This window comes from Pseudorca crassidens, chromosome 11 (genome assembly GCF_039906515.1).
Source record: "Pseudorca crassidens isolate mPseCra1 chromosome 11, mPseCra1.hap1, whole genome shotgun sequence".
NCBI classification, from domain to species: Eukaryota; Metazoa; Chordata; class Mammalia; order Artiodactyla; family Delphinidae; genus Pseudorca; species Pseudorca crassidens.
In genome coordinates, this window is record NC_090306.1 from 100,281,864 (window position 1) to 100,309,615 (window position 27,752).

Genomic DNA, 27,752 nt, shown 5'->3' on the forward strand with positions numbered 1-27,752 from the left:
CCCGGCTCAAGGCACCCAGAGCCCCCCAGGGTGAGCGCCGAGCCATGGCCCGGCGTACCGGGCAGGCTCAGTTTGAATGGAAGTGACCTGTCCACCCGCGGAGAAGGCAGAAGGCCGTCTTTCTCTGAATGAGCTTTTAGCACTTGTTCCAGAGCGGGGAGGTCACTAGGTCCACACCCCCTCCTCCCTCTTGCCCTCTCCTTCATGTCCCCCCAGCCCGGGCCCTCCACTGCCAGGCTGCCCTGCTGAGTTTCCCCATCTGTAACATTCAGTGATCAGCATTTCACAGGGGGACATTTCCTACTTTGGGATTAGACGGGCTTGGGTTTGATTCCCGATTCCATGAGTTCCTAACAATTCGCCTTGGGCCTGTCGCCGGGCCTCCCAGCCTGAAGAGCACTGAGCACGTGCACATGTTATGGGGCTGAGCCCCGGGGGTTTGGCGGGGGGCGGGGGGGGGAGGGAGGCGACTCTGGCCCTTCATTGCTTCCTGTTGAGACTTGGGGGGACAGACAATTTCAGAGACTCCATCCAGGGGCTGGGAGGCCTCAGGGAAACAAAGGGTCCTGCTCTGGGGGGCCATCCGTGCAGGCTGCTAGGAGGGGGTGTGTGGCCACGCCCATGTCGCCTGGGCCCCTGCTTTCCGCCCTGGCCAGCGGGCAGGCTTTTGCTTCCAGCAATGTGTTGCTCAGCTCCTTCCCTTGGCGTTTCTCAACGGCCTGGCCCCTGAGGGTCCGTGCCAGGCAGGCCCTGGCTGGGATGGGTCTGCGGCTGCTCAAGGCCAACGTCCCATCCCGGAGGGGGCTGTGCTCCTTCTGGCTCAGCCCCTGGCAGCTCAGGCCTTCTGCACTCCTGTCTCGGCTTCTGTCCTTCCTCAGGACTCACCGCATAACGGCCCTACCTGGGCCAGTCCTTGCCCGCCTTCCCTTTTCTCTCCACCTCCACCTGGAGCCAGGTGGAATAGCCACCTTGTGTCAGCCAATCTACCACCTGCGTCCACGACACGGAAACACGAAGAAACAAGCTTTGTTGCCCGGGCAGATCTCCTGGGACCACCAGGCCCCAAAGTGTGGCGACAGCTCTGCGTTTAGTAAGTGGGACCCCCAGGGTTCCCAGCATGGGGCTGAGGGCTGACGAGGTTCAGGAAAGACCCCACCCCTGGACTCTGAGTCCCCTGATGGCGCGGCAGGTGGTTTTACTGGGGAGGGAGGGCTGGATGGTGACAGCGGGTGGCTGGCGAATTTGGATTGCGGGCTCCCTGGCACTCGAGACGGTGCGGGGCCCACGTCTGCACTGCCCCGTCCTGCTCTGCCCGGGAGACACGGGGCACGGTCTGACCACAGTGGTGGTGAGAGCCGTGGATCGGGGTGGAGCCACCGAAAGGGTGGGTAGGTTAGTGGGTATGTGGGTGGCAACTGCCGGAAACCACCCAAAGGAGCAGCAGGAAGTGTTCAAGAGAGATGAGAGCTCTTTCTGGTCCCCTCTGGATCAAAAACATCCTTTTTGAGAGCATTAAAAACCACCCCCAAAACCAAAAACCCTTCCCAGTGCCCTCCCCTGGGTAGCTATTGCTGGGGGCCGATTCCGGAGGACACACCTAATTTCTGGGGAGGACCAGGGGCTTGACGTGGAGGACAGGCCTCTTTCTGGAAACTGTGACTGGCCTTCAAGGACTGTGACCAGGGGAGGGGCAGTGTGGCCTGGACGGGGCTCCCCAGCTGACACTGCGCTACCGACCAAGTGCAGCGCCCTCCCCACTTGAGTTGGATTTTGGAAGAGAAGGTGCTGACGGCAGCATTAGTCAAGCTGGGGACCCGCCGCTGAGGACACAGGTAACGGCGGTGAGGAACTCCAGAGCGCCGAGCCCCGCTGTGGACTGTAAGATCCGCCCTGACCTGTTCACCACCCAGCCCGGGACCTCCAGGCCTCACGCCCTCAGCGCCACAGCCATTCTCAAGGGCGTGCTCATCCCTAGCGGCACGCGTGGGTCTGGGGCGAGGAGGAAACCACCTAGAGGCGACCAGGATGGGTGACGGGAGTTCGTGTGAGGATTCGCCCGTGTTCTTGGGATTCTAAATGTCTGTTAACCCTAAAGCCACAGAGCACCTGCGTGTCCCGCGGCTGGTGGCAGCAGCAGCGTGGCAGTGGGCGAGGCCGCGGCCTGTCGGAGGTCCTCGCTAGCTCCACCCCAGGCCCTGGCTCCTGGCTGAGCGGGACACGGCGCAGCCCGGTCACACTCCAGACTTTGCTTCTTTACAGAGAGACTCTGTGAGGGAGGCCACAGGGTGCAGCAGAAAGAAGACGGCACCGGAAGCCGGGCCTCCGACAGCCGGGCTGCCTCTGCCGGGGGCGGCCCCCCCCCGTCCCGGGGCCCGTTTTCCTCCCTGGGCCCCGGTGCTCAGCACAGCCTGTGCTCACGGGGCAAAGCCTTGCCTTCCGGTGGCAAGGCTCCTCAGCTCGAACTCCACGGTCACGGCCTCGGGTCAGACACAGGCCCCTTCTAAAGTTTACCACTGGGCCCCGTGACCCCAGGAAGGGGTCCCAAGGGACACTGCTTTCCACTGCATTCCACTGGAGGGCAACATGCTGGCGGAGCGTGGAGCCCAGTCCCCCAAGCGTTTGTACTCCACCACGTGTCCAGGGCCGACCTGCCTCACCCCCGGTCTTGGAGGCTCCTGGCCTTTGTAAACAGACGTGGCAAGTGCTTGGAGGAGCAGTTTAATCGGTCAGGGAAGCCAGCGACAGCTGGGAGAAGACGGGGCGATTAATATTTACAGCTGCTAAAGAGAATTCTCCTAAAGTACCCACAAATAGAAGTACGTATATCTTTATCTTTAGATTCATGTACACATAGTACTTAATTAGATGCTCTATCACGGGAAAGCAGCAATCTACGGTTTCCTCTCCCAGCACCTCTTTTCTGTCCCATCACAGAATCCTGAGAGCCCAACCGCACTCGTCCGTGTCCTGGGCCCACGGCCAGAGGAGCTGGCGGGTGTGGACGCCCTGCCAGCATCGACACTGGCTTATCATAGCCCCCAGATGAGCCTTCACCACCCCTGCTTCCACGGCCTGGCCTCCTGTCTTGGATTCTGCCTCTGAGAGCCCCCCTGAGACATGGCAGCCATGCCCCTCTCTCCCCTGAAGCACCAGGCAAAGGGCACGTGCAACCTCCAGAGGTCAGCTCTGCCCGGCACCCGCCTGGGTGGTGGCCGAGCGTCCTGGGTCCGGGTGGCGTCCGCTGGTGCCAGCTCAGGAGAGGGCGCTATTGGTGTCCTGGAAGGAGCAAGAAAGGCTGCCTTAAGCGACGTTTTCCCACGGGGGCGGCATCAGAGGAGTGCAGCCGGGCTGGGGTCTCTGCCTGCATATGTGGTCTCGCCCGCCACGGGCTGGCCAGCGATTCCTGAAGGGCAGACGCCACGGCGATTCCCAAGGCAGCGTGGAGGCCCACGGAGCCGCCTTTAGCTTCGACTGTGGAGGGGAGGAGCTCTCTCCTCCCCGGGTAGCCGGCACCCCAAGCAGGGCAGCTGCACCAGTGTTATTTGTAGGGTCGCAGGAACCGGGACACCTTGGAGCGCAGCAGTTTGATGAAGGACCGTGGGAGCATCTCCTTGGACTCCTGGGCTGTGTACTTGAAGTAGTTCTGGGGATGCGCCAACACGTCGAAGAGGGCCTTGATCAGCTTCTTGTCCTGCAAGACACGTGAGGCCAGGGTGAGGGGCCTGGGGCCAGGCTGGAGGGCCCTGGCCGCTCGCCTCTGCGATGCCCGGCGCCCTGGAGGGGCCTGAGGGTGTCTGCAGGGATGGCGGAAGGGGGAAGAGGCTGGGCTGGCTGGTGTGTTTCAGGACCCTACAGACTCTTTGCCACGAATAGCTTTTCGGTTTTAATAGCCTAATTGGTTTTTTAATAGTCTATTCGTTTTAACTCTTGGAGTTCCAGTCACATTTTATCTTAAAACGGTGCGCTGCAAAAACACAACAGCCAAACCCCCCAGGTTGAAAACCAGAGCACACGGAGTAGACAGCAAGGCTTTGGAGGCCGATAGGCCGGACTGGAAACCGCAGCTGCACCATCTCCTCCCTAGTGCCTTAGCCCTGGGAAAACGGCCCTGCTGCTCTGAACTTGAATTATTCATCTGAATGACGGGGTGATGACCCCTCCTCTTAGGGCTGGGCGGAAGAGGAAATGGAGTCTTGAGAGCCAAGGGCCTGGCCCAGGGGTGCTCGGCACAGGTGTGCCGCGAGGGTCCAGGCGGCCCACGCTCAGGCGCCGTCACTCACCAGCTGGGCACCCTCTCAGAGCCCAGCGTCATCATCTGTAAAGTGGGGCGATGCCACCTGGAGGAGAACCTCCAGTGACCGGCAGCCACCGCACCGCGTGCTTCCTGCCCCACGAGCTCATCATCTCAAGCGGCCGTCTTGGGGTGTGACTCGTCCCGGCATGTGTGAGCGGGCACACGCACGCACACGTGCACACGCGCAGACACACACACACACACACACACACACACACTCCCTCTCCCCTGTGTACACATGCACCCACGCCCTTGGAGACACTGGTGGAGTTCCTCCCATGTGCTGGGTGCAGTGCCAGGTGCCGGGGAGAGTGTTGAGGGGGCAGCCCTGTGGTTCCTTCCCCATGTGGGGGGGACGGGGCCCAAATAATCACAGGACAGACCTAAACTGCAGGCCTGACGGCCAAGAAGGGGGGCCACCTGGGGCCCTCAGAGCGCAACCTGGCTCGGGAGGTCCAGAGGATAGGACGCCTGGGCTGAGAGCAGCAGGGACGGGAGGACGTCCACTGAGGAGAGGATGGGGCGAGCGTTCCTGGGAGGCCGTGGCCAGTGAGGTGGGGAGCGGAGGCCTGAGAGCCGCCGTGGAGGCAGGTGGTAGCTGTGCCAGGCTGGGCCTCGCTGGCCAAGGCTTGGTCCTGAGAGATGGGAACACTTCTAGCTCTGAAAAGATGCTCCCAGCTGCAGGGTGGAGCTGAGGACAGAGGGCCGGGGCGAGGACGAGAGAGGGCCGGGGCAGGACAGAGTCGGAGAGGCCAGGACGACCCTCTGGTTCCCACTAAACAGACAGGTGCCTGAGGAGGGCGACGAGGGGCTTCGTGCCCCGAGACCCCCAGGTCTCATCCGGGTAGGGCAGCAGGCGGCAAACCTCTTGGCTTACAAACTGCCTACTGTGTGCAGGAGTGCTCCAGGCCTGGGCTCGGAGACTCTGTGAGCCATCCCAGTTTCTCAGACGTGAGGCGGGGCTCAGACAGCTTGCCTCAGACACCCAGCTGGGAGGTGGCAGCTGGAGCAGAAGTTAGCGAGGGACTGGCCGGCCCCGCTCTTACCCTCCACGCCACCCTCGGCTCCCGGGCTGGGCCGGGGCCAGAGCCCAAGCCGATCCCTGAGTCTGGCTCCTCATGGTGACAACCTGGGCCCTGACCCGGCCTGTGCCCGCCGTGTGACGGCCACAGCCCCCAGATGACTAGGTGGCTCTGCTTCTCAGGACGTGGGCGGGATGAGGAGGGAGTGAGTCCCAGAGGCAGGGGAGGATTCTCCTGATTTTAAGAGACCACGCTGTCGAGCTCTCCCCATTTCACAGATGAGGAAAGTGAGGCCAAGAGCTCATAAGGAACCTGCCCACGGGCACGTCAGCAGGTCCTGGGCTAGAAGGACACATGCACTGGACCAGCCCTGCCCCTGGCCGCCTGCTCCCATCACCTTCTCTTCTCCTGTTATCACTCTCCTCTCCTCACTTCTGTGCAGGGCTGGGGTTGGGGCTGGGGGCAGGGATGGCCCTGGATCATCACAGGCCACCATCGCAGGATTATATGATCCCTTCCCACAGGGACGCTCACTCACTTTCAAAATTTCCTGGTGATTCTCCGAGGCGTAGAGCCGTCCATCGCGGACGATATCTTCTATTAACTTCTGGTAGTCCTCTGCGAAGGCCGACGGTGGGGAAGGGAGGAAGGTGAGGGTAGAGGCTGAAGGCGAAAGTCCCTCCTGCCTCCTGCTCCCGTTAGCCTCGGCCCTCCCCCAGGGCTTCAGACTGCGTGCCTTTGTCTCCTCCACCCACACTGGTCTCCTCCAGGTTTGATTAGCTAGAAAACCCCTATACAACCCTCAAAACCCTGCTTGGGTAGCACCTCCCTCTGAGGCCCACAGACACCACTAATAGCTCCCTCATCTGCACCACCCTGTCCCCCTTATGGGCCTGTCTGGACCCCACAGTCCCCCATGGCTGGAGCTCCCTGAGGCCGGGGAGGTGTGATTTGTTTCGTGTCCCCAGGGCCAGCCTGGGTGCGCAGTGGGGCCACACTCACCGTCGTAGGTGACATAAGGTACTTGGAACCCTTTGCCGCTGTTGCCTTCATTGGATTTGAACTGGATCCAGAGCTTCCTGGAGCGGGAGGTGAAGGCGATGGGCCTCTCGTAGGTCTGGCAGGTCTCATAGGTGGTGATAGAGGTGGGTGAGGCTGGAGGTGGGGCAGGGGGTGGAGGCACGTCATGGTTGAGCTGCCCCAGATCCACAGCTCCTTACCCGGTCCCTGACCTCCTGCCACAGGCCTCTGGCCTCCCCACTCAGTCAGCCATCCAGCACCCACAGCACCCAGTCCCCCAAACACTCCAGCTCTCCAGTCCCCGCACTTGTTCCCTCGGCCCCAAACGCCCTTCCCGACCCTCAGCCGCAGTTCCTACTTGTCCCTCTGAGACAAGTTTCTGTGCCTCCTCCTCCAGGAAGCCTCCCTGACTGCTCCACCCCCACCCTACTCTGTCTCCTCTCTGCTCTGTGAACACTGTACTACAGCCCTTCTCTATAGGGTTGTCACTGTCTCCCTGCCAACTGCTCCTCAAGGACAGGGCTCACGCCTGCACCCAGCACAGAGCCAGGGCTTGGGTGGGGGGTCAGTCTCCTCTCCCGGTGAGCAGATGAACAAGGGTGAGCCTGCTGACCCCTGGGGTGCCTGGGGCTGTCCAAAGGGTGCCCCACTTCCTCACTGCTCCCTGAGGGAGCTTTCCTGAGGTGTCCTCGAGGTGGGAGAGGCTGGCCTCCCTAGAGCTCAGCTCTGTGGACAGACAGTGGAGGGGAAGATGTGGACTAGGGAGGCTGGTGATGGGAATGGGTGGGGGATGGTCCTGGGCTGGGCTCTGACTGGCTGTAGGACCCTGGCCGGGTACCTTGCCCTTCTTGGCCTCCCAGGCCGCCCATTCACACACTGGGGGCCATTTCCTGCTCATCAGCTGCACTGAGTGGGCGGTGCAGGCACCTGGTAACAATGCAGCACACAGTGGACAAGGCCCTACCCCCTCCCCCGTCCCCCCCACGCTCCTGCTCCTCTGGCTGGTCTCTGTGTATCAGACACATCCCAGGCCCCGGTGGGTGGACACATTTTTGTGTCTGTCTCGTTCCCCTCCTTCTTCCCTAACATTCTGACCTGGGGCTTGCTCCCTGGGGGCACTGTGGCCTTACCACAGCAGCGAGGTCCCCAGCCGAGGCACAGGCCATAAGGGGTTCTACCCAGTCCCTGGGGAGTCTCAGGGATCCCCACCTTTCTCGCTGCCGTGGCCATTTGGGCAGGCGCTCGTGCCCACCCACTGCTGAGGGGCTGGCCCATCGCTCAAAGTCTCACCCGGAGGCCCCATGGGGGTGGGGAGCGGGGAGGCTGCAGCTCACAGAGCGGGGGAGTGGCGCCCTGTGTGAGTGCACAGGCTGGCCCTTCGCCACCCCTCCAAGCACAGAGGGGGGAAGAGGCCCTGCGGGGCAGGGGGTGCTCCTGGGGGCTCACCCTGGGCGGTGTGGCGGGATGCGGGAGAAATGGGATGAGAGACAGGTTTGTGGTCGGCATCGAGACCACACCTGACCAGGTCCGGATTCCCACACTTAGGACACACCCTAAGCTCTCCGGACCTTTCCACACAGCTCTGGAAAGCCCAGCCCCTGGGGTCGGAGGTGAGTGCCCCGCGGAGCTGTGCCACGGGGGAAGGGTGGGCGTGTGGTTGAGGCCTCCCCCCTGGACGGCACGTACCGCTCTTCCTCATGACCAGGACGTCGCCACACCCGTCCTCGATGGGCAGGAAGATCTCGGGGACCACGATGAGGATCCTGCGCTTGGGGGGCGGCGAGATGTGCCACACGCACTCGGCGTTGGCCGGGTAGTCGCCAGGGTAGTTGGGGGACTCGATGTAGCCCGTGTAGTCGCCAAGCTCGCCGCCGCAGTGCTGGTCTGTGGGCACCACGGCCCGTGCCCTGGTCAGGCCCGGCTGGCCCTCAGGGCAGGGCTGGTAGGTGCTCCGCCCCCTCTTTGGCCCCCCTCTACCCCGTCCTCCCTGCCAGCAGGCCAGGCTCCAGGCCGGTCTTCCCTCGGGGACCTCTCAGCGGGGGGCGGGTCCCCGTTCCGTGTTGGTTCTCGGAGGCCCAGCCCCGGGTGCCTCCTTCCTGGGCTGCCTCACCTGGACCTCCGCGGCCGGGCCTCGTCCTGGCCTCCTGCCTGGAGCTGCTCGCCCCCCCGGCAGGCGCGTCCATGTCCCCGCCGCTGCCAGCTCCCCGCCAGCCCGTGCTCTCCTCCGTGTCTCAGCCGAGGCCAAGTGTGCCCCAACGCCCCCTTTCTCTCCACTCACTCGTCTGTGCAACCCTTTGTTCCACATCCCCTGCGTGCCCCCCAGGTGCCAGGTGTGGCCCTCCCCAGGGAGCAGCAGGCTCAGGGACCAGCAAGAGACACGCTTCCCCACCTTTGCAAGTCTAGCTAAGCCGTGCATCCTCAAAGAGGACAAACGTGACTTTTTTATGAGCTAAACGGTTCCTAGCTTAACTGCATAAAGGAAGTTATGCAAAGAAAACTGAGTGTAAATGCTAAATACACGTAATTTTCTCGCACGTTTTCATTTAAAGATCTCCTCACGTCAAAATTTCTGGGAAACATTTCATTTTCACCTTATCATTGCAGAAGCTTCCCTCCCACTTTTCCCCCACTTTTCCTCATTAGGACGTTTAAACACTTAAAACCCTGCTGCGCCGAGCTGCCGCAGGAGGCCGTGAGCCCAGCGGGGGCAGCCCAGGCAGAGGGGACGGCGTCCACGTCGAGGATTAAATCTCCTTCACGGGCCATTAGGCTGTTCCAAACATGACCAGCAGCCCAGGAAAGGAGTCACTGGCTGGAAAGTGATTAGGGAAAGGGTAAAATACCAGAACGTATGCCCTAAAGGGCTCTGAAAAGTGAATGAGAAATCCCTAAAGACAGCACCCTCTGGGTTAGGCCCAGATGACTTGCTGGTGAGGGGCTCGGAGATCTATTTCCCAGATTGTCTTACGCTGCCACGTTTCTTTTGGCTAAAACGGGGCTTCCTACAGACACAGGGCGGCCGTCTGGTCTCCCTCTTCCTCCTGCACCCTTGGTACACCCTGACCATCCTGCGCCTTCAGAGCTGCAGGGTCTGGCGCGGGCAGCTGCCCCACAAGCCTCCTTGGCAGGGGCCCTGACTCTTCCCTCCACAGACCCAGAGCCTGGAGTGGGGCCTGGCCCGGCACTGAGGCGCAGGTGAGACACGGGAACCGATGAACGACGGCGCGATCAGGTCGCTCCGTGGAGCGCAGGGGGCTGGCCAAGCCGGCCGCACCTTCCACACCACAGGGTGTCCCACCGAGTGCATGTGCGGATGTGACGGGCCAGGGAGGAGTCACCGGCCTCCCGGTCTGTGTCACCGCGGACACGACCTGAGGTCAGGACTCACCCTGCCCTCACAGCCTGCCCCCAGCCCCCTCCCGGCACCCGCAGCTCCTCGGCCGTGGGAAAAGCAGCACCTACTTTTGCAGTGTGTGACGTTGGTGGAGCCGTCGAAGTCTGTGCTGGTGTTGCCAGGACAGGTGATGCAGTGGTTCTGGCCAAACTCGGGCTGGTAGGTGCCGACAGGGCAGCGGATGCACCGGTGGGTGGTGGTATTGTAGTGGTGGCCGGGGGAGCAGTGCACTGTGGTGGGGGGGGACCGGTGGGAAAGGGCAGGCGGCATTCTCCCCGGGACTCCCTGCCCTTGAGGGCTGACTCAGCACAGAGTTCAAGGCCCCTCCCCATTGCCCGGTAACCTTCCACCACCCGCGCCCAGTCCCTGAGTGGCCGACCCATCTGCTCCCTGCCCCTGCCCGCAACAGTGCAGGGTGTGCCGTGGACCACGGGTTCTGAGCAGCGAGCCAGGCAGACAGAGCCCTGCCCTGGGGCCAACATCGTACTCCGGCTGCGTGGGATGCCCGTCTGTCCCTCCACTGGGGATAATAAACGGAAAGTGAGATGCCGTAGGGCCGGCTGTGGAGGGAGGCGAGGGAAGGCGGCATCGAGGGGACCGACGTGGAGACCCGAGGAGTGTGGAGCTGGCCCGGAGGTGGGCCGTGTCTGTGCCAGCTGTGGCCGGAGCAGAGGTCAGGGGCCACGGTGAGCGCTGGGCTTTCCTCTGAGAGAGGAAGGCCACCTGGAGCTGCCCCGTGTCCCCGGCTGCCGCACTGGGAGTGGGCTCTGGGGGAGGGGGGAGCGGAGGCCCAGGCAGGCCAGGCCAGGGCCATCGGGGAGGGGTGGCGGTGGCCTGGGTCAGGGTCACTCTGCGTCTGTTTATTATTTTATTTTATTTTTGGCTGCGCTGCATGGCATGCAGGATCTTAGTTCCCCGACCAGGGATCGAACCCATGTCCCTGGCAGTGGGAGTGCGGAGTCTTAACCACCGGACCGCCAGGGAAGGCGCAGTCGGGCTGTTTAGAAGCTAGAGCTGCAGGGGCTGCGGACAGACTGGGTGTGAGGTGAGGGGGAGAGAGCACTTAGAGTGACGCCAAGGCTCCCGTGAGCACCTGGCAGGAAGAGCCGCCGTGCACCAGAGGGGAGCCTGGACCTGTGGAATCTGAGATGCTTGTTAGATACGATGTGGAGCTGTGACCTGGCGGGAGGGCAGAGTCCAGTTCAGGGGAGAGGCTGGACGGGGAACAAGCTGGCGGCACCCGTGCAGAGATGCTACCTAAAGCGAGCAGATGAGTTTATCCAGACTCGAGAGCAGCGCGTGCAAGGGGCCTGGGACGGCCCAGCACTTGGGGGCGGGGCTGCGGGAGGCCGAGTGGGGCCTGGGGCCCAGGCGGAGAAGCGGCAGGAAGAGCACCCCAAGGGGGCCACGTCCCAGTCTCGGGAGACGCGGACAGAACTGACTTGGGCTCCAGCAACTCAGGGACCCTGTGGGCCGCCTTGATGGGAGCAAATGCTGGGCGGGCGTAGTGCGGTGACAGTCGGACTGGCTGGCGGGGATTCGGAGAGAATGAGAGGAGAGGAAGTGGAGTCCAGACACTCCTTCTGCGAGGCTAACGGTAAAGGGGGGAAAACCCGGCAGGAGCCAGGGGGAGGTGGGCTGGAGAGCTGGGGAAGGTTCAGAGTCTGCATGTCGGGCCATCAGCGGGTGGGGAGGACTGTCCCTCTGTAGAGAGTCGAGCCTGGGGCGGCGGTGCAGCTTCGGTGGTGTGGAGGGGAGGAGGGGCCGCACTGCAGGGCCCCGGCAGCCCTGACGACCTCTGACCTCTGACCTCACCCCACTGCCCCTCCTCACCTTCCTCCCCTCCCAACCTTCCTCCCAGTGCAGCTCAAAGCCTCCCCAGTGTCTTGAGGAGCTGGCGGCTGGGGGCTCAGAGCTCCGGGCTGGAGCCTCAGCGCCTGCCTGGCTCTCTCATCCGAGCCCTCAGGCAGGCCTGTGCTGGACCCCCGCCGTCCCTGTCCTCGTGTGCAGCACAGAGCTCGTCACCAGCGTCCACTGCTTGAGGCTCCAGGCTCCTCCTCTGACCGTGGAGGTTTGCCAGGGCAGGAAATGAGGGGCATCCAGGGAAACTGACCCCGAGCGGAGGGGTGGGTGGGGAGTCCTCACCTTTGGCCTCACAGTCTTGGAAGGCGGCTGTGCCCTCGTGCTTGGTGAGCAGTCCCCCTCCGCAGGGGAAGCAGCCTGTGCGCCCAGGCTCAGGCTGGTACGTGCCCACGGGGCAGGCCTGGCAGGGCCGGAAGCCGTCGGTGGAGAAGAAGCCTGGAGAGCACTGGCCTGCAAGTCAGAGGTCACGGCTCAGGCTCTGGGGCGGGGCGCCTCGGTGCAGGCGCGGCGCTCAGCTCAGCCCTCGCCTGTCCTGGGAAAGGCACCAAGGCACCGGGGTGGCGGGTCGTGGGGGAGGAGTGCCCTGTGTGGTCTCGGTCAGGCCTGGCTTTTCTCCTCCCACCAGCTAGAAGGGCCGTGGGCTGAGAAGTGGCCTTGCTCCAGAGCTGAGAAGTGTGGACACCACATGTGGAGGTGGGAGGTCATGGAGGCCATTTATTTAGGGGGCTTTGCCCAGGGGGCGGGCCACACTGTCTTCACATGAGGACCTGGGGCTCTTAAGCTCCAGGCTGATGCTGCCTTGCCTATCTGCCTGGCTGGGCCTGAGCGGAGGGAGGGGGTTCTGTGAGGTCCCTAGGGCACAGCTGGGACAAAGGGAGGAGACAACACGTTCCAGCAAGATGTCAGGATGTAGAGGGTATTCCGGCACTGAGCAAGGCATGGGTTTAGTGCCCTGGAATTCTCTGCTCCCCCAGTGGCCTCTCTGTGCTCTCTGACAGGTACTACCTCCCCTGGGGCACAGACCACACTCTCCTGGAGGGGACAGGGGCCAGCCTGCAGGGACTCAGGGCTGGGCTCTGATCTCTTGTGTCCCCCAGAGAAGGCTGGAGGTCTCCGCCACCCTAAGGGTCCCACTCCCCAGCACACCTTTCCCCATCCATTCTCTTGGGTGAGCCCCACAATGGCCCGGGAAGGGAGGCTGATGGGGGGAAGGCTACAAGCCCATTTCACAGATGAGGTTAAGTGGGGTAAGTAAATGGAAAAGCTCTTTGCAAAGCAAATTGTGCTCGGTAAGTTGAAAAAGGGCTCTGCAAACCACCCACAGGCCAGCTGTAAAGGTCTCTGTGTAGAGCCCATTCTCCCCAAGTATCTGGCTGCACTCCACAAAGCTTCCGACAATGATGGGTGCCCCGTGACGTGTCACGTGTTTGGTCAACTATAAAGCACTACGTACCTCCGCTATAAGCTGACCTGTAAATGAGCAAGTGGTAAACTGTGAAGTCCTTTCCAACCTGCATGGTGCAGTTTTAAAGGGCACCAAGTGCAGCCCAGCGCCGGCTCACCGCCGTGCACTCTGACACATGACGCACTTTGTAAGTGCAGCTGCGTGGAAGTCCTGACAGGCTCTGGAAACGGCAAAGAGCTTTACAAGAGACCACAAGGCACCCGGGCCTTTGCCTTGGGAACCTAGGTGGAGACAGGAGGTGCCCTGTTCCCCCACCCCCGGCTGCTCTTTGCAGGGAGGGCCCCTACTCGCCTCCACACTCGGATACGTTGCGGGCACCGGCCAGGCCGAGCCCGTCGCTGCTGGGGCACGGCGTGCAGCTGAGCTGGCCGTTCCCGTCCTGGTAGGTCCCCGGCGTGCACGGCACACACTGGCCTGGCTCTCCGCTGAAGTAGGTGCCAGGCCCGCAGGTCACTGCGGAGGCAACGTGGAGAGACTGCTGGGGGCAGAGGTGGGGAGATGCAGCCAGGCGGTCTGGCCGTCTGTCTGCTGGTGCCTCAAGCCCAGGCTCTGCCCTTCCACATGGGGCCCAGCTCTCGCCCTTGTGGCTCCAGGGGCACAGAGGGGCCCAGACCCATCCCAGAGGAGCCAGGCGGTGGTCATCTGTGAGGACCCTGTCCTGGTCTCATGCGCCCTCCTGCCTGCTGCCACTCAGGGTCCCCTGCAGATCCCTCGCCTCAGCCCTCTCGTAAGTGTCTCTGCAGGGACTTTCGTCCCCTCTCTGCTCCACATGCTGCCCTCCAGCCCTGGGCCCTCGGCCTGTGTACCAACGGCCTCCTAGATGCCCCACAGTCAACTTCATCCAAACCACGCTCCCCTGCCGGCTCCCCCTTCCTTCCCCGTGAGGCGGAGTTGGCACCTGAGGACGTGGGGCTCAGGTGCAGAGGGGCTGGGGGAGCGACAGGGGCCTGGGGGCTGAGGATACAGAGATGCTGGGCTGAGGAGAGCCAGTGTGGTTGGCTGCATTGGCCACGTAAGCAAAACTGATGAGTAAGTAAGGGAACTGACGGAGAAAATAAGTTAAGGAGAAAGGGAGCTGAATGCCTCATGGGACAAGATATTTAGAAACATGGAAAAATAACATGAAAAACAAGTTAGAACGAATACTGAGGTACTGAATTGGAGGTACTGGTATGAACTCATGGTTTTATAAAACACACACACACACACACACACACACACACACACACACACACACACACACACAGAGCTACAGGAATAGCATAGGTACATAGGTCTCCAGGTAATATATGCCTACCTATACTTTCTAGTTCTGTCCAATGAGAGGGCAGTGACACTCCAGTAGCAATGAGTACCTCAGCTCTCGCTTTCTACACACTCTCCTCCTCTAAAAGGAACAGGGGTCCTTGGAGTTTTGGCTGATTCCAAGGCAGGGGAAGCACAAGCTGAGTCTGAAACATCTTTAGTGCCGGACACTCAGTGAGTGACGGAGCCGTGTCAAAGGACACAGGGGCCGAGCTGATGGGGCGCCCACTGGCTGAAGCGGGGGCCATCTGAGCACCGAACTAAGCCACGTTAGGAGTGGATTACAAGCCAGTGAGGAATCTGTGAGTCCACACTGACATAAATGCATAGGTATATAGATACATGCCAACACGTGGGAGAAGGGAAAGCTCTCTCTTGCACTAGAATGCTAATAAATGTAGGAGGGATGATAGAAGTAGAGAACACGGCTTGGCAGCAAGTGTAGAGGTGGCTAATTTGGCGGCTGTCAGCGAGTGGATGGTAGTTTGATGGGGAGCGGGGTGTCATGCACACTCCAATACATCCCCACGAAATCCTAATCGATTGCAGAGGGAAAATGGTGAATTAAGGTGGAGGAACCAGTGGTGGACCAGGGCAATACCCTGTGCCTCCTGACGGGGGCGCTGAAGAGCAGACGTGGAGCGTGGTTTTCCTGCCAAGAACGCAGGCCCTGAGTCTGGTCACCAGGAAACACCGGACGCAGCTGAGGGTCACCTTACAGAACTTAGGGCCAGCCGGGGGCAGGACAGGAGAGGCAGGGGAAGAGCCAGGAACTGCTCCAGATGAAGGATTCTGGAGACATGACCACTAAACACAACGCGGAGAGGAAAGGGATGCTGTCGGAAGAGTTGGTGGAATTTAGCAGGTGACGTAAAGGGACACAAGCGTGCCACACGCACGGGAAAGCGTGACGGCGCGAATGCTGTCAGACACCGCAGTGGGGGGATCTGCGTGAAGAAAATACGCAAGTTCTTTGTTCTGTCTGGCAGTGTTTCTGAAAGTTTGAAACTTTCAGATTAAAAATAAGTGATTAAAAATAAAAGAATGACATCCCCGAGTCCCTCCCCCTCCCCCCTTGCGGGGAAACGGCGCTGTGCCCACTCCACTGCCCCTCCCCCCACTCCTAAATCCCACCTCCTCTCCAGCGGCTCCCAGCTTGTGTCTCCGGCCCAGGCTACACTCTGTGCTCCAGATCTGTGGCTCCAACCTAGTCAGCGCCTTCACCAGGACGACTCAACGAGCGTCTCAGACTAACAAGGACAGCTGGGACCCCCGCCTCCGCCAGCCCCCTCCAAGTTTCTCCCAGATCTGAAAACAATGCCATCTCTGCCCAAGTGGCCGGAACCCTTGGAGTTGTCCTTGAAGCCTCCTCCCTCACCTCCCTCTCCAAAGCGTGCTCTCAATTTCTCTCTTCCTTGTCCGCCTCTCCTGCTGCCCCTGGTTCCAGGCTCTACCATCTCTGGCTAGGTCTCCGCTCTGCTGCCGCCCCCACTTGGCCTTCCCACGGCAGAGGGCGAATGAGGCTGCTGCCAGCCCAGCGCGGGCCAGTACTTCCCAGCGCGCCCAGGGGCCAGCAAGCCCTCATCTGGCCTGTGGATACGCTCACCCGGTGGCTGCCTGCCTTCTCTCCCACGTAACCGTCAACCCCACTAGAACCAGGACTCTGTCAAGTTCACCTCTGAGCCACCGGGGGCTGTCTCTAAACCCGTCCCCTCTGGATGGGGGCCGGTCAGGTCCCCAGCCTCGTTCACTGGACCTGGCCGCCCTGCCCACGGCCCCTGCAGTGGCCTGGCCTTCCCTGCGCCTGGCAGCACCACCCCCACCCCGCCGGGGGGCCCTCAGCCTCCCGGGCATCTTCACTCTGCTCCCCCTCTGCCCTCAGCTCCCACACGCCTCCGCTGGGAAGGCTTCTCGAGCCACACGGACTGGTCCCATGCCCCTCACACCCCTCGGCTGGGGCCTTGCTGTCCCGCCCCTCCTCAGGACCGCGGGCAGGGTCACACGTACACTCGGTCCCGGCGCCAGGGGAACGCTCTTTAATGCCAGCCGTCACGTCTAAGTGCCGCGGCGCTTCTCCCCGGCAGGCCTCCTTGTCTCCCCCTGTCCTGGCCTGACGTGTCTGTCTCCTGTGGGCTCTTTACCTGGGCCCACACGGAAGGAAGGACAGAGAAAGTCTGCAGGGAGACACTGGAGTGGCTGAGGGCAGGGACTCACCGCATTTGCCGTCCTGCAGCACCTGGCCTGTGCCACACGTCCCCTGGCCCTCCAGGGCCTTGGCCGGCCGCTGGGCCACCTCGTACTCAGTGCCTGCGACCTGGACGGAGAAGTGCTGCCGGCTGACGGACTTGCGCAGAGTCTTGACGGCGGCCTGCAGGCTCTGCTCCACTCGCCTCCGCACGCACTCGGCCTCGCAGGTGTCTGCAGGGGCGGGCGAGACCCGAGCTCACGACCCCCCGCCCCGCCGCTGCGAGCCGTCTCTCTGCCAGGCTGCCCTGCTAGGCGCTGCGCTGGGCTGCGCCTCTGCTCAGAGCCTTCCCGCAGCGGCCCCGGGCCGAGGCGCCCTTGCTGCGAATGTCTGCCAGCAGGAGACTGAGGCTCCAGGAGACCGAGGCTGCGAGAGGCATGAGCCGCTCAAGGGCCCCGCAGCAGGTCTGAGTAGAAGCCCGGCCTCTGCCACTGCAACACGTCCCCTGCCCAGGGCACAGCTCACCTCAGCTCTCATTTACAGCCCAGAGGGAACTGCTGGTGTGAAACACGAGCCAGCATCCCACAAGGCCCCTGCTGGAACCTGGCAAAGACAGGTCCTTGGCCCAACGGTCCAAGCCTGGGGAGGCTGCAGGCATGCGCCCTTCCAGGCCCTGGTGAGGGCGTGGAGCAGTGGAGAGAGGCGTGTGGCTGTCACTGCGGGCCCCAGCCCCGCTCCTCTCGCGGCCCCGGGCCTCCTCTTCCACCCTGGGCTGGGTAGCTGCTCTGAGGGCCCGGCCCTGAGCCCTGCCAGGTGCCCCGCCTGCCTGGCTGGCCTCCATCTCCGGTAGCCGTGGCTTGGGTGGGAGCCTGGCTTCATGCCCAGCAGACCTCCCAGTCCTCTGTCCTCGCTGAGGCCCTCAGCACCTCCTGCGGGGACTCCTCACCCACCTGAGGCCTCTTCCATCTTTGTCTCAACCTCGAACTCTGCAGTGATGTGGGTCACCTCCTTGGATGGGGACTTTCGGCCGCGGTGTCTCTTCTTGGAGGAGTCACACTTGAGGGTCACAAAGGTCACGTGGCAGTTTTCTGGACAAGGAAGGGGCCACTGTGGCAAAGGTGGCACGGGGCGGGGAGCACGGTCCTACCTCACCCTGCACACAGACTGCTGGTGGCCAGGGTCCCGCCCTGCCGAAGAGTTCATGTGCAGACGGGGAAACTGAGGCTGGAGAAGGCCAGGTCTCAGGAGGGGCCGGGCAGGCTGAGCCAGGCCCTGCACCCAGCCCTCCCGAGGCCATCGCACCGCCGCACGTGAGGCACTTTGCGTATCTTCCTTAGCAAAGCCGTGCGGCTCCAGCTCGGGGCCGCTCGGCCCAGGTTAGGCCTGCTGGGTGCCGAGCTTTGTCAGGTTTGAGGAGGAACCCTAAGGTGTTCGGGAATCTTCACGGAAACAGAGCGGGCATGCGTTGCTCCTGGTCCGTTCCCCCAGGCTCTCCCCCAGGCTGCAACACCCTTCTGGGCCACCCTCATTCTAGAGGGAGCCGCTGCGTGAGCCCGGGGTTCCTCCCGTTTGGACACGACCACGCTGCGCGGGAAGCCCTGGCTCTGGGGGAGCCCATTTAACCCTGAGTGAGGCGGGCCGATGGACCCCAGGGATGCTTTTCCACTCGAACGCTGGCTTTCTTCCCCAGGGACACCACCACTGTCTATGGTCCACCAGGTGTGGCTCCTGGGGCTAAGGGACCACGGTGGTGAGGACGAAGAGAGGCCCCTACCCCTGGAAACCCAGTCCCGCTGGACCCTGGGCTCCCAGCCCCTAGGCCTGGGGACCTCCCCCCGCCCCCCGTGTGGGCGGTGCCAGGGCGGCCCACTCACCCAGCAGCAGCTGCCTCAGGGCCTCCTTTGCCGGCTCCCGGCTTCGGGGCCGGAGGTGGCACTTGGCATCTCGAATCTTGAACCGGGCCTTCTGCCTGATGAGGGTGGCAGGGGCACCTGGGGAAAGTCCAAATCCCCCCAGGTGGCGGCCTCTCCCTTGGGCAGGGAGGTGGTGGGGCCGGGGGCTGCGGAGGGAGTGCCTGAGCGTGAGGGGGCTGCCAGGGGGACAAACCCACTGGGAGCCGTGGGTGGGGACCTCTGCCGCCTTGTTTCTCTCCCTGAAAAAGGTGCAAGGGTGGACGGTGGGGTCCTGCTCGCCCCAGGGGCCATCCAGCCAGCGGTCGGTGGAGGAGGAAGGGCAAGCCTCCTGCCCTCTCCCCCATCACCAGAGCTACTCTATGCGGCTGGCGCTTTCAGGAAAAGGGGCAGCACGGACGAGAGAGGGAAGCAAGGAAGGGAAGGGGATTTGCAATGATACAGATGCCAGAGCCGCTGGGTCCTTCCAAGAGCAGAGCAGACCCTTGGACCAAAGAATCCTATAGTCACAGAAGCTTAGGATTACATCATGTACGTATTAGGCACATCACTGAATCCAGCCTCTTGAATAGGAGAAGCTGCGGAAGCACAACCTCCTGCGGGCAGGGGAGCTGGCTGTGTCCCAAAGTGCGTGCGAGTGTGCGTGCCTCCAGTGTTCCTGGGGGGCGGTGGGGTGGGTGGGTGGTCTCCCAGGGGAGCTCTGACTCTGGGAGTTTTTAGAACCTTGTGGCCGCAGCAGATGTGACTCCCTTCACTGAAATGGAATCTGAGATCCATAGACCACTTTAGGGAGCACTTCAGGGTCACTAAACCACTCTGGAACCGTGGCCCTGAGCCGGAAGGGCCCTTCCGTGGTCCACTGCCCTTGGGCTGGGACTCAGCTTACAGCCTGCTTGCTTCTGGGTCCTGGCCCTGCTCTTAGCTCCCTGGCACCCTGAGCCATACTGGGCAGGCCCCAGGCCAGGAGGCCTTCCCTGGGCCATGCCCCTCTGTCTCCCCCTGGCCTGGTGCTGGACGGAAAGTCAAGGGGTTCCGCAGGTGCGTGCGGCGTGGACAGGCCAGGGACTACCTGAGCAGCTGGGCCCGGTGCTGGAGCCGGTGCTGTTGCGTTTCTGTAGCATCTTGCCCTGGAGGCCCGGGACACCGCAGCTCAGGCTGTAGCTGTCGTCTGAGTCTGTAGAGAGGCCAGGGCTGAGGTGGGCCTGGGTGCCCCCCCTTCCAGCACCCGTACATCCTGGGGGCCTCGGAGGGGTCACTGAATGCAATGAAGGTCAGGACTGACCCTCACGTCAGTCCGTTTCTGCTACACGACTACAGGCTAAGTGGCTGGGCAGGAATGCGTCCGCTGCACTTTTGAGAAGGACACTGCGGCCCCCACAGAGCCGGACAGCTGCCCAGGGTCACTCAGTGACCAGGGCTGGGGGTCCTCATTCCTAGGTTGGGCTCCTCTCCTGGAGAACAGCAGGGAGCAGAGGCTGGACCCCAGGGAAGGGAGCCCCGCCCCCACGCCATCCCGGGGACAGCCCTGGGTTACCTGGCGTGAAGAGCGTGCGGGCCAGGCAGGACAGGGAGCAGGTTTCCACACCGCCCATCGTGCCGCAGGACAGCTGGGCCTGGGGTGAGGCCTTGGCCCGAGAAAGGCACTTGCCCGTCTCTGAGGAGAAGGAAGACACGAGAGGGGCTTGAGGGGCCAGGGGTGGCTTTCTGGAGCCGGCAGGGCCCCTGAGCATGGACCAATAGGAACTCCCACCACACGTCCATCCCCTGGCCAGACCGTCTTGGTGGGAGGGGGCTGGGAGATGGTAGGGTCCACATCCGTTTGGACGTAGGGGGACGCTGGGCCCAGGGAGCGGTTTGCTCCCTTCTCCCTCCAACACCAGTCCAGGCTCTCTGTGAGAAGGTCCACTCCCTGTGCCCCGATCCCAGGGCAGGGCTGGATCCTCCAGAGCAGGTGTCCCTGCCCATCTGGGGAAAGGAATGGCTGCAAATGGCCATGGGCTTCTAGGCAGTGACCAAGCACGGGAGGGTCACCGGGAAGCCCTCTCTGGGGCAGCCCCCAGACACATCCATTCGGTGTTTGACGATGTCCAGAACTGAGCTCTTCAGAGTTTCTCATGTGGAGTCGCCCCAGGGAACAGGCTGAAACAGGGGACTTACAGCTGGAATAAGCAATTGCAGTAGGGGAACTGCCAGCCTGGATGATCTTAAACATGTGGCTGAACACTTTCAAGGAAGCGTCTTAAAAGGACACAATCTAGAAATGAAAACAAACTCATGGCCCTCCAGATGAAACATCTGGCCCCCAAACAAACTCAAGACCAAAAGGCCTTTGTTCCCAAAGGATCAAGAAACTATGAACAAAAACACCTGCAGATCATACAAACCAAAAGGGCCGCTGAAGAGCCCGTGTTCTCACTGGTTAAGAAACAGAAGGACAGCCATCCACAACCTTCCAAGGGAGACGTGAGCCCCCAGCAGTTCCCCGTACTTCCTCTGACTTCCTAGAGGGGATTGTCCGCAACTACAGATGGACAGCACAGCTTTCTTGTGCGCGCCCGGCCCTGCACGTGCCCGCACGTCCTTGTGGGGACGTGGGGTATGCAGAGCACTGATGCGTCTTTCCCGGAGCCATTTCTCAGGGCTTTGTTGACAGCGAGCACCTTCTAGGGATGAGGTAACATCTCCCTCCAGACAAGAGCAGCCTGGCTTCCGTTCACTACAAAAGCGAGGGGTGAGTTTCCCAAGCTGGGCGTCCTTCAGCCGGGATGCAAATTTCCTGTCTGCGCGTCCTCCTGGGTGGACGGGACCTGGGGGGCTGCTGGCTGTGCTGTGAGTTACGAGGCTCTTGGACTCTGACCCGGGGGTCCCACGAGTCCTGCCGGCGCCCACGGAACAGGGGCAAGCTAGCTTACTCAGCTCACATGCAGAGGAGATCTGACTCTCCGCTGTGTAAACCAGCCATCTTACCACCTTAGGACATCGAAGCCCTCAGAGAAAAGTGTAAAGTCGCCTAAAAAGCAAGAGGGAAGGCCAATCGACTGGCAGTAAGGAAAAAAAGGGGAAAAAAGTACATTTGCCTTATTGTAAGCATATCTGGTTGTGAGAGAATATGCAAGAAGATGAGAAGAAGCAAATTTGAAAAGGGTCAGGGATTTGTAAAAGGCTTGAGGGGACATGAACTTGATTTGCTTTGGTTTATTAAAACCACTCAAGTAAAAACCATAATTCAAAAGGAGTCATGTACCACAATGTTCACTGCAGCTCTATTTACAACAGCCAGGACACGGAAGCAACCTAAGCGCCCATCGACAGATGAATGGATAAAGAAGATGTGGCACATATATACAATGGAATGTTACTCAGCCATAAAAGGAAACGAAATTGAGTTATTTGTAGTGAGGTGGATGGACCTAGAGTCTGTCATCCAGAGTGAAGTAAGTCAGAAAGAGAAAAACAAATACCATATGCTAACACATATATATGGAATCTAAAAAAAAAAAAAATCGTCATGATGAACCTAGGGGCAGGACGGGAATAAAGACGCAGACTTACTAGAGAATGGACTTGAGGACACGGGGAGGGGGAAGGGTAAGCTGGGACCAAATGAGAGAGTGGCATGGACATACATACACTACCAAATGTAAAATAGATAGCTAGTGGGAAGCAGCCGCATAGCACAGGGAGATCAGCTCGGTGCTTTGTGACCACCTAGAGGGGTGGGATAGGGAGGGTGGGAGGGAGGGAGACGCAAGAGGGAAGAGATATGGGGATACATGTATATGTATAGCTGATTCACTTTGTTACAAAGCAGAAACTAACACACCATTGTAAACTAATTATACTCCAGTAAAGATGTTCAAAAAAAAGAAAGGAAAAAACCCCACTCAGGTACTGGGACTTTCTAACAACCCTCAGTTCTTTCCCGAGTTCCAGCCTGTAACGGCTCCTTTGGGATCATTATCAGAAAACAAGCCTCCCTTCTCTAGGTCAAAGGCCCTGCACGTATTGTGGGGAGGGAGCTCCTCTGCAAATGGAAGTACCAGCTAAAATACACCTACGGCGTTATTGTTAGAAGTCTCAGAAAATTCTCCTACACATGATTCAGATGACAGCCGATGGGAACCTTAATATACCTCTATTATGTACGATCAAAAAACTGAATCCCTGGGGCAAAGTTTCCACGACATCAGCAGAACGATTGGAGGAGAGCCCAGGAAGAGTCCAGACTGAATCCTCCCTGATTGCCAGAAATCATTTTTTTTTTTTGGTATCAACATGCAAAGGTTAGGCCAGGCTCTCAGGGGGCAAACTCAACAACTCGGGGAGCATCCGTGACCAAGGCTTGTCCTTCCTGCCTCAGAGCAAGCACAGCCCTGGATAAAGTCATTGAAACGTCTTCAGATCTTGTACCAGAAGCACGTTTCAATCTGAGGGTACCACATGCAGTACGATCCCTCCTGTGACCTGAAAACACCCAGGACTTTTTCTGCTTGTCAGTGAACTAATCATGGTGTCTGGCTCCTTTCTCTTTCTCATACTACCGTCGAGCAACTCTCCTACCCCTTCCTTTTTTTTTTTTTTTGGCTGCACCACGTGGCTTTTGGGGTCTTAGTTCGCGGACCAGCGATTGAACCCGGGCCACAGTCACGAAAGTGCCGAGTCCTAACCATTGGACCGCCGCGGAATCCCCTCTCCTACCCCTTCCTGAAGGAGGGACTCGTCTCTGTGTGTCTGTACTTCAGAAGTGTTCATATCCAGAACAGATCTTTTGGATGCTCTACACCAAATCCCAACTTAATATTGTTTTGTTGATGGGACTTATCTTAAAAAATGAAGAGATCCTAAAATCCATATGGAAATTCAAGGGAAGTTCGAGAACAGCTAGATCAATCTTGAAATATGAAAAACAAAGTAGGAGGACTCACATTTTATGATTTAAAAACACTATAAAGCTACAGTGGTGTATAGGTATGAGGACAAACAAATAGATCAACGGGACAGAACTGAGAGTCCGGAGACAAATCCATACATTTACGGCCAACTGATTTCAAGAGGACGTGAAGATAATTCTATGGGGAAAAAGAATGGATTTTCTTCAACAAATGATGCTGTGACACTCGAAGAACCACATGCAAAAGAATGAAGGTGGACCCCTGTCTCACACATATAAAATTAATTCAAAATGGATCAAAGACCTAAATGTAAGAGCTAAAAATATAAAGCTTTTAGAAGAAAACAGGTGTTGTCTTTGGGAACTTAGATTAGGCAATGAACAGTTTCTTAGAAGTGACATAAAAAACACAGGCAACCAAAGGAAAAAAGAGATAAACTGAACTTTACGAAAATTAAAAACTTTTGTCATTCAAAAGACACCATCAAGAAAGTGAAAAGACAGCTCACAGGATGAGAAAACAATCTTTGCAAATCTTATGTCTAATAAGGGACTTGTATCGAAAACATATAAAGAATTCTTACACCTGAATAATAAAGACAAAGAACCCAATCAAACAATGGGCAAAGGATCTGAATAGACATTTCTCCAGAGAAGACACACAAATGGCCAATAAATACATGAAAAGATACTCAACGTTATTAGCCATCAGGGAATTACAAATACAGACCACAATGAGATACCATTTTACACCCAGTGAGGTGACTATAATCAGAAAGTCAGCTAATAACAAGTGCTGGTGATGACGTGGAGAAGCTGGAGCCCTCACACACTGCTGGAGGGAGTGGAAAACCCTGCAGCCACTTTGGAAAACAGACTGGCAGTTCCTCGAAATTTAAACACAGGGTTACCATATGACCCAGCGATTCCACCCCTAGGTATATACCCAAGGAAATTGTAAACATACGTTCATACAGAAATTTGCCCATGAATATTCATAACAGCATTATTCATAATAGCCAAAAACTGGCCACTACCCAAATGTCCATCGACTGATGAGTGGATAAACAAAATGCAGTATAACCGTACAGTGGAATGTAACTCAGCAATAAAGAGGGATGAAGCACTGACACATGCTACAACGTGGGTGAACCTTGAAAACATCACGCTAAGTGAAAGGTCAGTCACAGAAGGCCACACGTCGCATTCCACTTACATGAAATGTCCGGAGTAGGCGAATTCATAAAAGACAAAAGTCGATTATGGTTGCCTAGGACTGGGGGGCTTGAGGGAAAATGGGGAGTGACTGCACGGGGTTTCTTTGGGGAGTAATGAAAATGCTCTAGAGTGGATTGTGGCTGCACAACTCTGTGATTACACTAAAATTATACTAAAACACACTGAATTGTACACTACATGGTGAATTTTGTGGCACGTGATTATATCTCAAAAAAGCTGTTAGTAAGAGCAAAAAACAAAAAGAAGACAGACAGGAGGCTTCCCTGGTGGCGCAGGGGTTTAGAATCCTCCTGCCAACGCAGGGGACACGGGTTCGAGCCCTGGTCCGGGAAGATCCCACATGCCGCGGGGCAACTAAGCCCGTGCGCCGCAACTACTGAGCCTGCGCTCTAGAGCCCGTGAGCCACAACTACTGAGCCTGTGCTCTAGAGCCTGCGAGCTACAACTACTGAAGCCGGTGTGCCTAGAGCCCGTGCTCCGCACTGCAACAAAGAGTAGCCCCCGCTCGCCGCAACTAGAGAGAAACCACACACAGCAACGAAGACCCAACGCAGCCAAAAAAAAAAAAAATAGTACTTTAAAAAAAAAAAAAAAAAGGAAGAGCGATAGTACCAGGCTGGACAGGCAAGAATCCTCCAGGCCGGAATCAAGCCCGGAGGGGCTCCAGTTGGCTCCAGGGCCGCACCCGTGGCTCTCTCTAGCATGTTAAATTGCTAAACATAAAAGGTAAACGTGCACATGAGCGGAAGCAGTCAACCTTAGAACGCTTTGAAAACAGAGAGGTTTCCTGCGCATAACGGGAGCACAGAGGCCCACAGCAGAAGAGGTGCAAGTCGGTGGCAATGTTTCCGGATCATCATGTGAAACAGGCTGCTCTGGCCCAAGTCCTGGGGCAAGGACAGAGGGGCCCAAGGGTTCCATCACACACACACACTGTTTGGCTTCCTACTCTGTAAAGAAGCGGGGGGAGCTAGTTGTAAGAGGCATGAGGACGATGCCTGGTGAAGCCAGAGCGGCCTCCTGGGACCACCAGACCACCTCACTCAGACGTTTGCTAACATCTTTCCTAAGACAACCCATCCTTGCGGGGACAAACTGGTGGTGACATTAGACAACGTTGGTGAGAAGCTTTTCCAGGGTGGCAGAGGAAATGGCCAGTTCGTGGTGTGGCTGTGACCTTCAGAATCCTGGGTAAAGGGTAAAGATGGGACATGCACTGGAACCAAGCCCTAAGGGACACTTTGAGCGCGTCCAGATGGATTTCATGGGTTATAATTACGCTCTAGTAATAGTATGTTTACTTTCTGGATGAACTGAAGCAGTCTCTTGTTGAAAAAAATAACAGCACTCATAGGAGCTAAAATATTATTAGATTTCGTGCTCCTTATTTGGGATATTTCAACTTATTTACTTAGTAACATACAGACACATTTTACTGGGAGAGTTATTCATGAATTACTCAGAAATATCACAGTCTTTATTACCCCTAATTTTTCTTAAGAAACAAAAATGAATTTTTCAGAACTTACTGTAAAGTCACCACTTAGATTTTTTATTTTATAAATTTATTTATTTTAGGCTGTGTTGGGTCCTCATTGCTGTGCACGGGCTTTCTCTAGTTGTGGCGCGGGGGGGGGGGGGCTACTGTTTGTTGCGGTGCGCGGGCTTCTCATTGCAGTGGCTTCTCTTGTTGCGGAGCATGGGCTCTAGGCACGCGGGCTTCAGTAGTTGTGGCTCACGGGCTTAGTTACTCCATGGCATGTGGGATCTTCCCGGACCAGGGCTCGAACCCGTGTCCCCTGCATGGGCAGGCGGATTCTTAATCACTGAGCCACCAGGGAAGCCCTAGAGGTCTCAAACTGAGGTTTTTCAGAGAACCCCCAAAAGCAGACAGTTCACAGAAATTGACTGTTACCCGAGATTCTCAGAACCGGCTGACGGCTACACGGAATAGAGAGCTTGTGCCTAAGACCACTGGAATAAATTCTCCTAGATGTCTGTAACCACTGATTTCCACACGCTCTTTTGCAAACCTTTGCTCTTCATTCTTCGGATCACATTTTCCCACCTTATGCATTTAAGGTTGTACACTTCTGCTTTACCCTATCATGTTTCCCTTACAAATAACTCACCTAGATCTAGGCCTTACTAGTGATAGCCACCATCCTGATTCTTTTTTTTTTTTTAAATAAATTTATTTATTTACTTTTTGGCTGCGTTGGGTCTTTGTTGCTGCACGCAGGCTTTCTCTAGTTGCGGCGAGTGGGGGCTACTCTTTGTTGCAGTGCGCGGGCTTCTCATTGCGGTGGCTTCTCTTGCTGCAGAGCACGGGCTCTAGGCACATGGGCTTCAATACTTGTGGCACTCGGGCTTCAGTAGTTGTGGCACGCAGGCTCAGTAGTTGTGGCTCGCGGGCTCTAGAGCGCAGGTTCAGTAGCTGTGGTGCACAGGTTTAGTTGCCCCGGCATGTGGGATCTTCCCGGACCAGGGCTCGAACCCATGTCCCCTGCATTGGCAGGTGGATTCTTAACCACTGCGCCACCAGGGAAGCCCCTACCATCCTGATTCTTTAAATCAGTTCTCCCAAGCTGTCGCTAGGGAAGCCAACATTTAGAAATGTTATAAAGTATGTTACACGGACGTAATTATGATCGTCTTTGTGGGCGATACATAAAGAAGGAAAATGCCCTCCCATCAGGAGAGACCGGTTCAGCTGTCTTGCAATGTATCTGACTGTTCGTCACAACACCGCCCACAGACAATATACCTACAGCTCCACTGAGGTTGACCCCGTGTCTCACATGGACATCTGATTCACGGGTGCTACCCCAGGACCTCAGCTAACTGCCCTGTGGGTCTCTGAGACTGTAACAAGTGAACGAGTCCCCAGTACCCTCAGTGAATGATGCCCTTTTCAAAGCGTCTAACGGTAGAACACTTTCTGAGGGACATAATAATACCTGGTGAAGCAGACGGTGGAGGCTCTTGGCCCCAACCAGAGGGACTGGACAGCTTTAGTGGTCATCAAACATGTGTCCCTCACTTAGGGTGATAGAGTGAATAATACAGCCTAGGGCATGGCGTGGGGGGCAGGACAAAGCGCTCTGCCTGCCTAGTGCAGGTAGTTATAGATAATAGTATGACCTTGGATCTCATGGGCAACC

At 58.4% G+C, this 27,752-nt stretch overlaps 1 protein-coding gene across 2 annotated transcripts in view; it reads right to left on the reverse strand.

Moving 5' to 3' along the window:
- Positions 1 to 632: 632 nt before the first annotated feature.
- Positions 633 to 27,752, reverse strand: part of SCUBE1 (signal peptide, CUB domain and EGF like domain containing 1) — a 128,762-nt gene continuing 101,642 nt past the window's right edge. For both annotated transcript variants that reach the window (XM_067698326.1, XM_067698325.1), the window contains 12 exons: positions 19,993 to 20,112; positions 19,528 to 19,632; positions 18,423 to 18,539; positions 17,499 to 17,636; positions 16,578 to 16,781; positions 13,350 to 13,511; positions 11,876 to 12,043; positions 9,799 to 9,960; positions 8,023 to 8,220; positions 6,319 to 6,471; positions 5,855 to 5,934; positions 633 to 3,691 (listed from right to left, as the gene is read on the reverse strand). In XM_067698326.1, the coding sequence (XP_067554427.1) occupies positions 3,539 to 3,691; positions 5,855 to 5,934; positions 6,319 to 6,471; positions 8,023 to 8,220; positions 9,799 to 9,960; positions 11,876 to 12,043; positions 13,350 to 13,511; positions 16,578 to 16,781; positions 17,499 to 17,636; positions 18,423 to 18,539; positions 19,528 to 19,632; positions 19,993 to 20,112 (1,760 nt within the window). In that variant the 3' untranslated portion in view covers positions 633 to 3,538. The remainder of the gene's footprint in view (positions 3,692 to 5,854; positions 5,935 to 6,318; positions 6,472 to 8,022; positions 8,221 to 9,798; positions 9,961 to 11,875; positions 12,044 to 13,349; positions 13,512 to 16,577; positions 16,782 to 17,498; positions 17,637 to 18,422; positions 18,540 to 19,527; positions 19,633 to 19,992; positions 20,113 to 27,752) is intronic.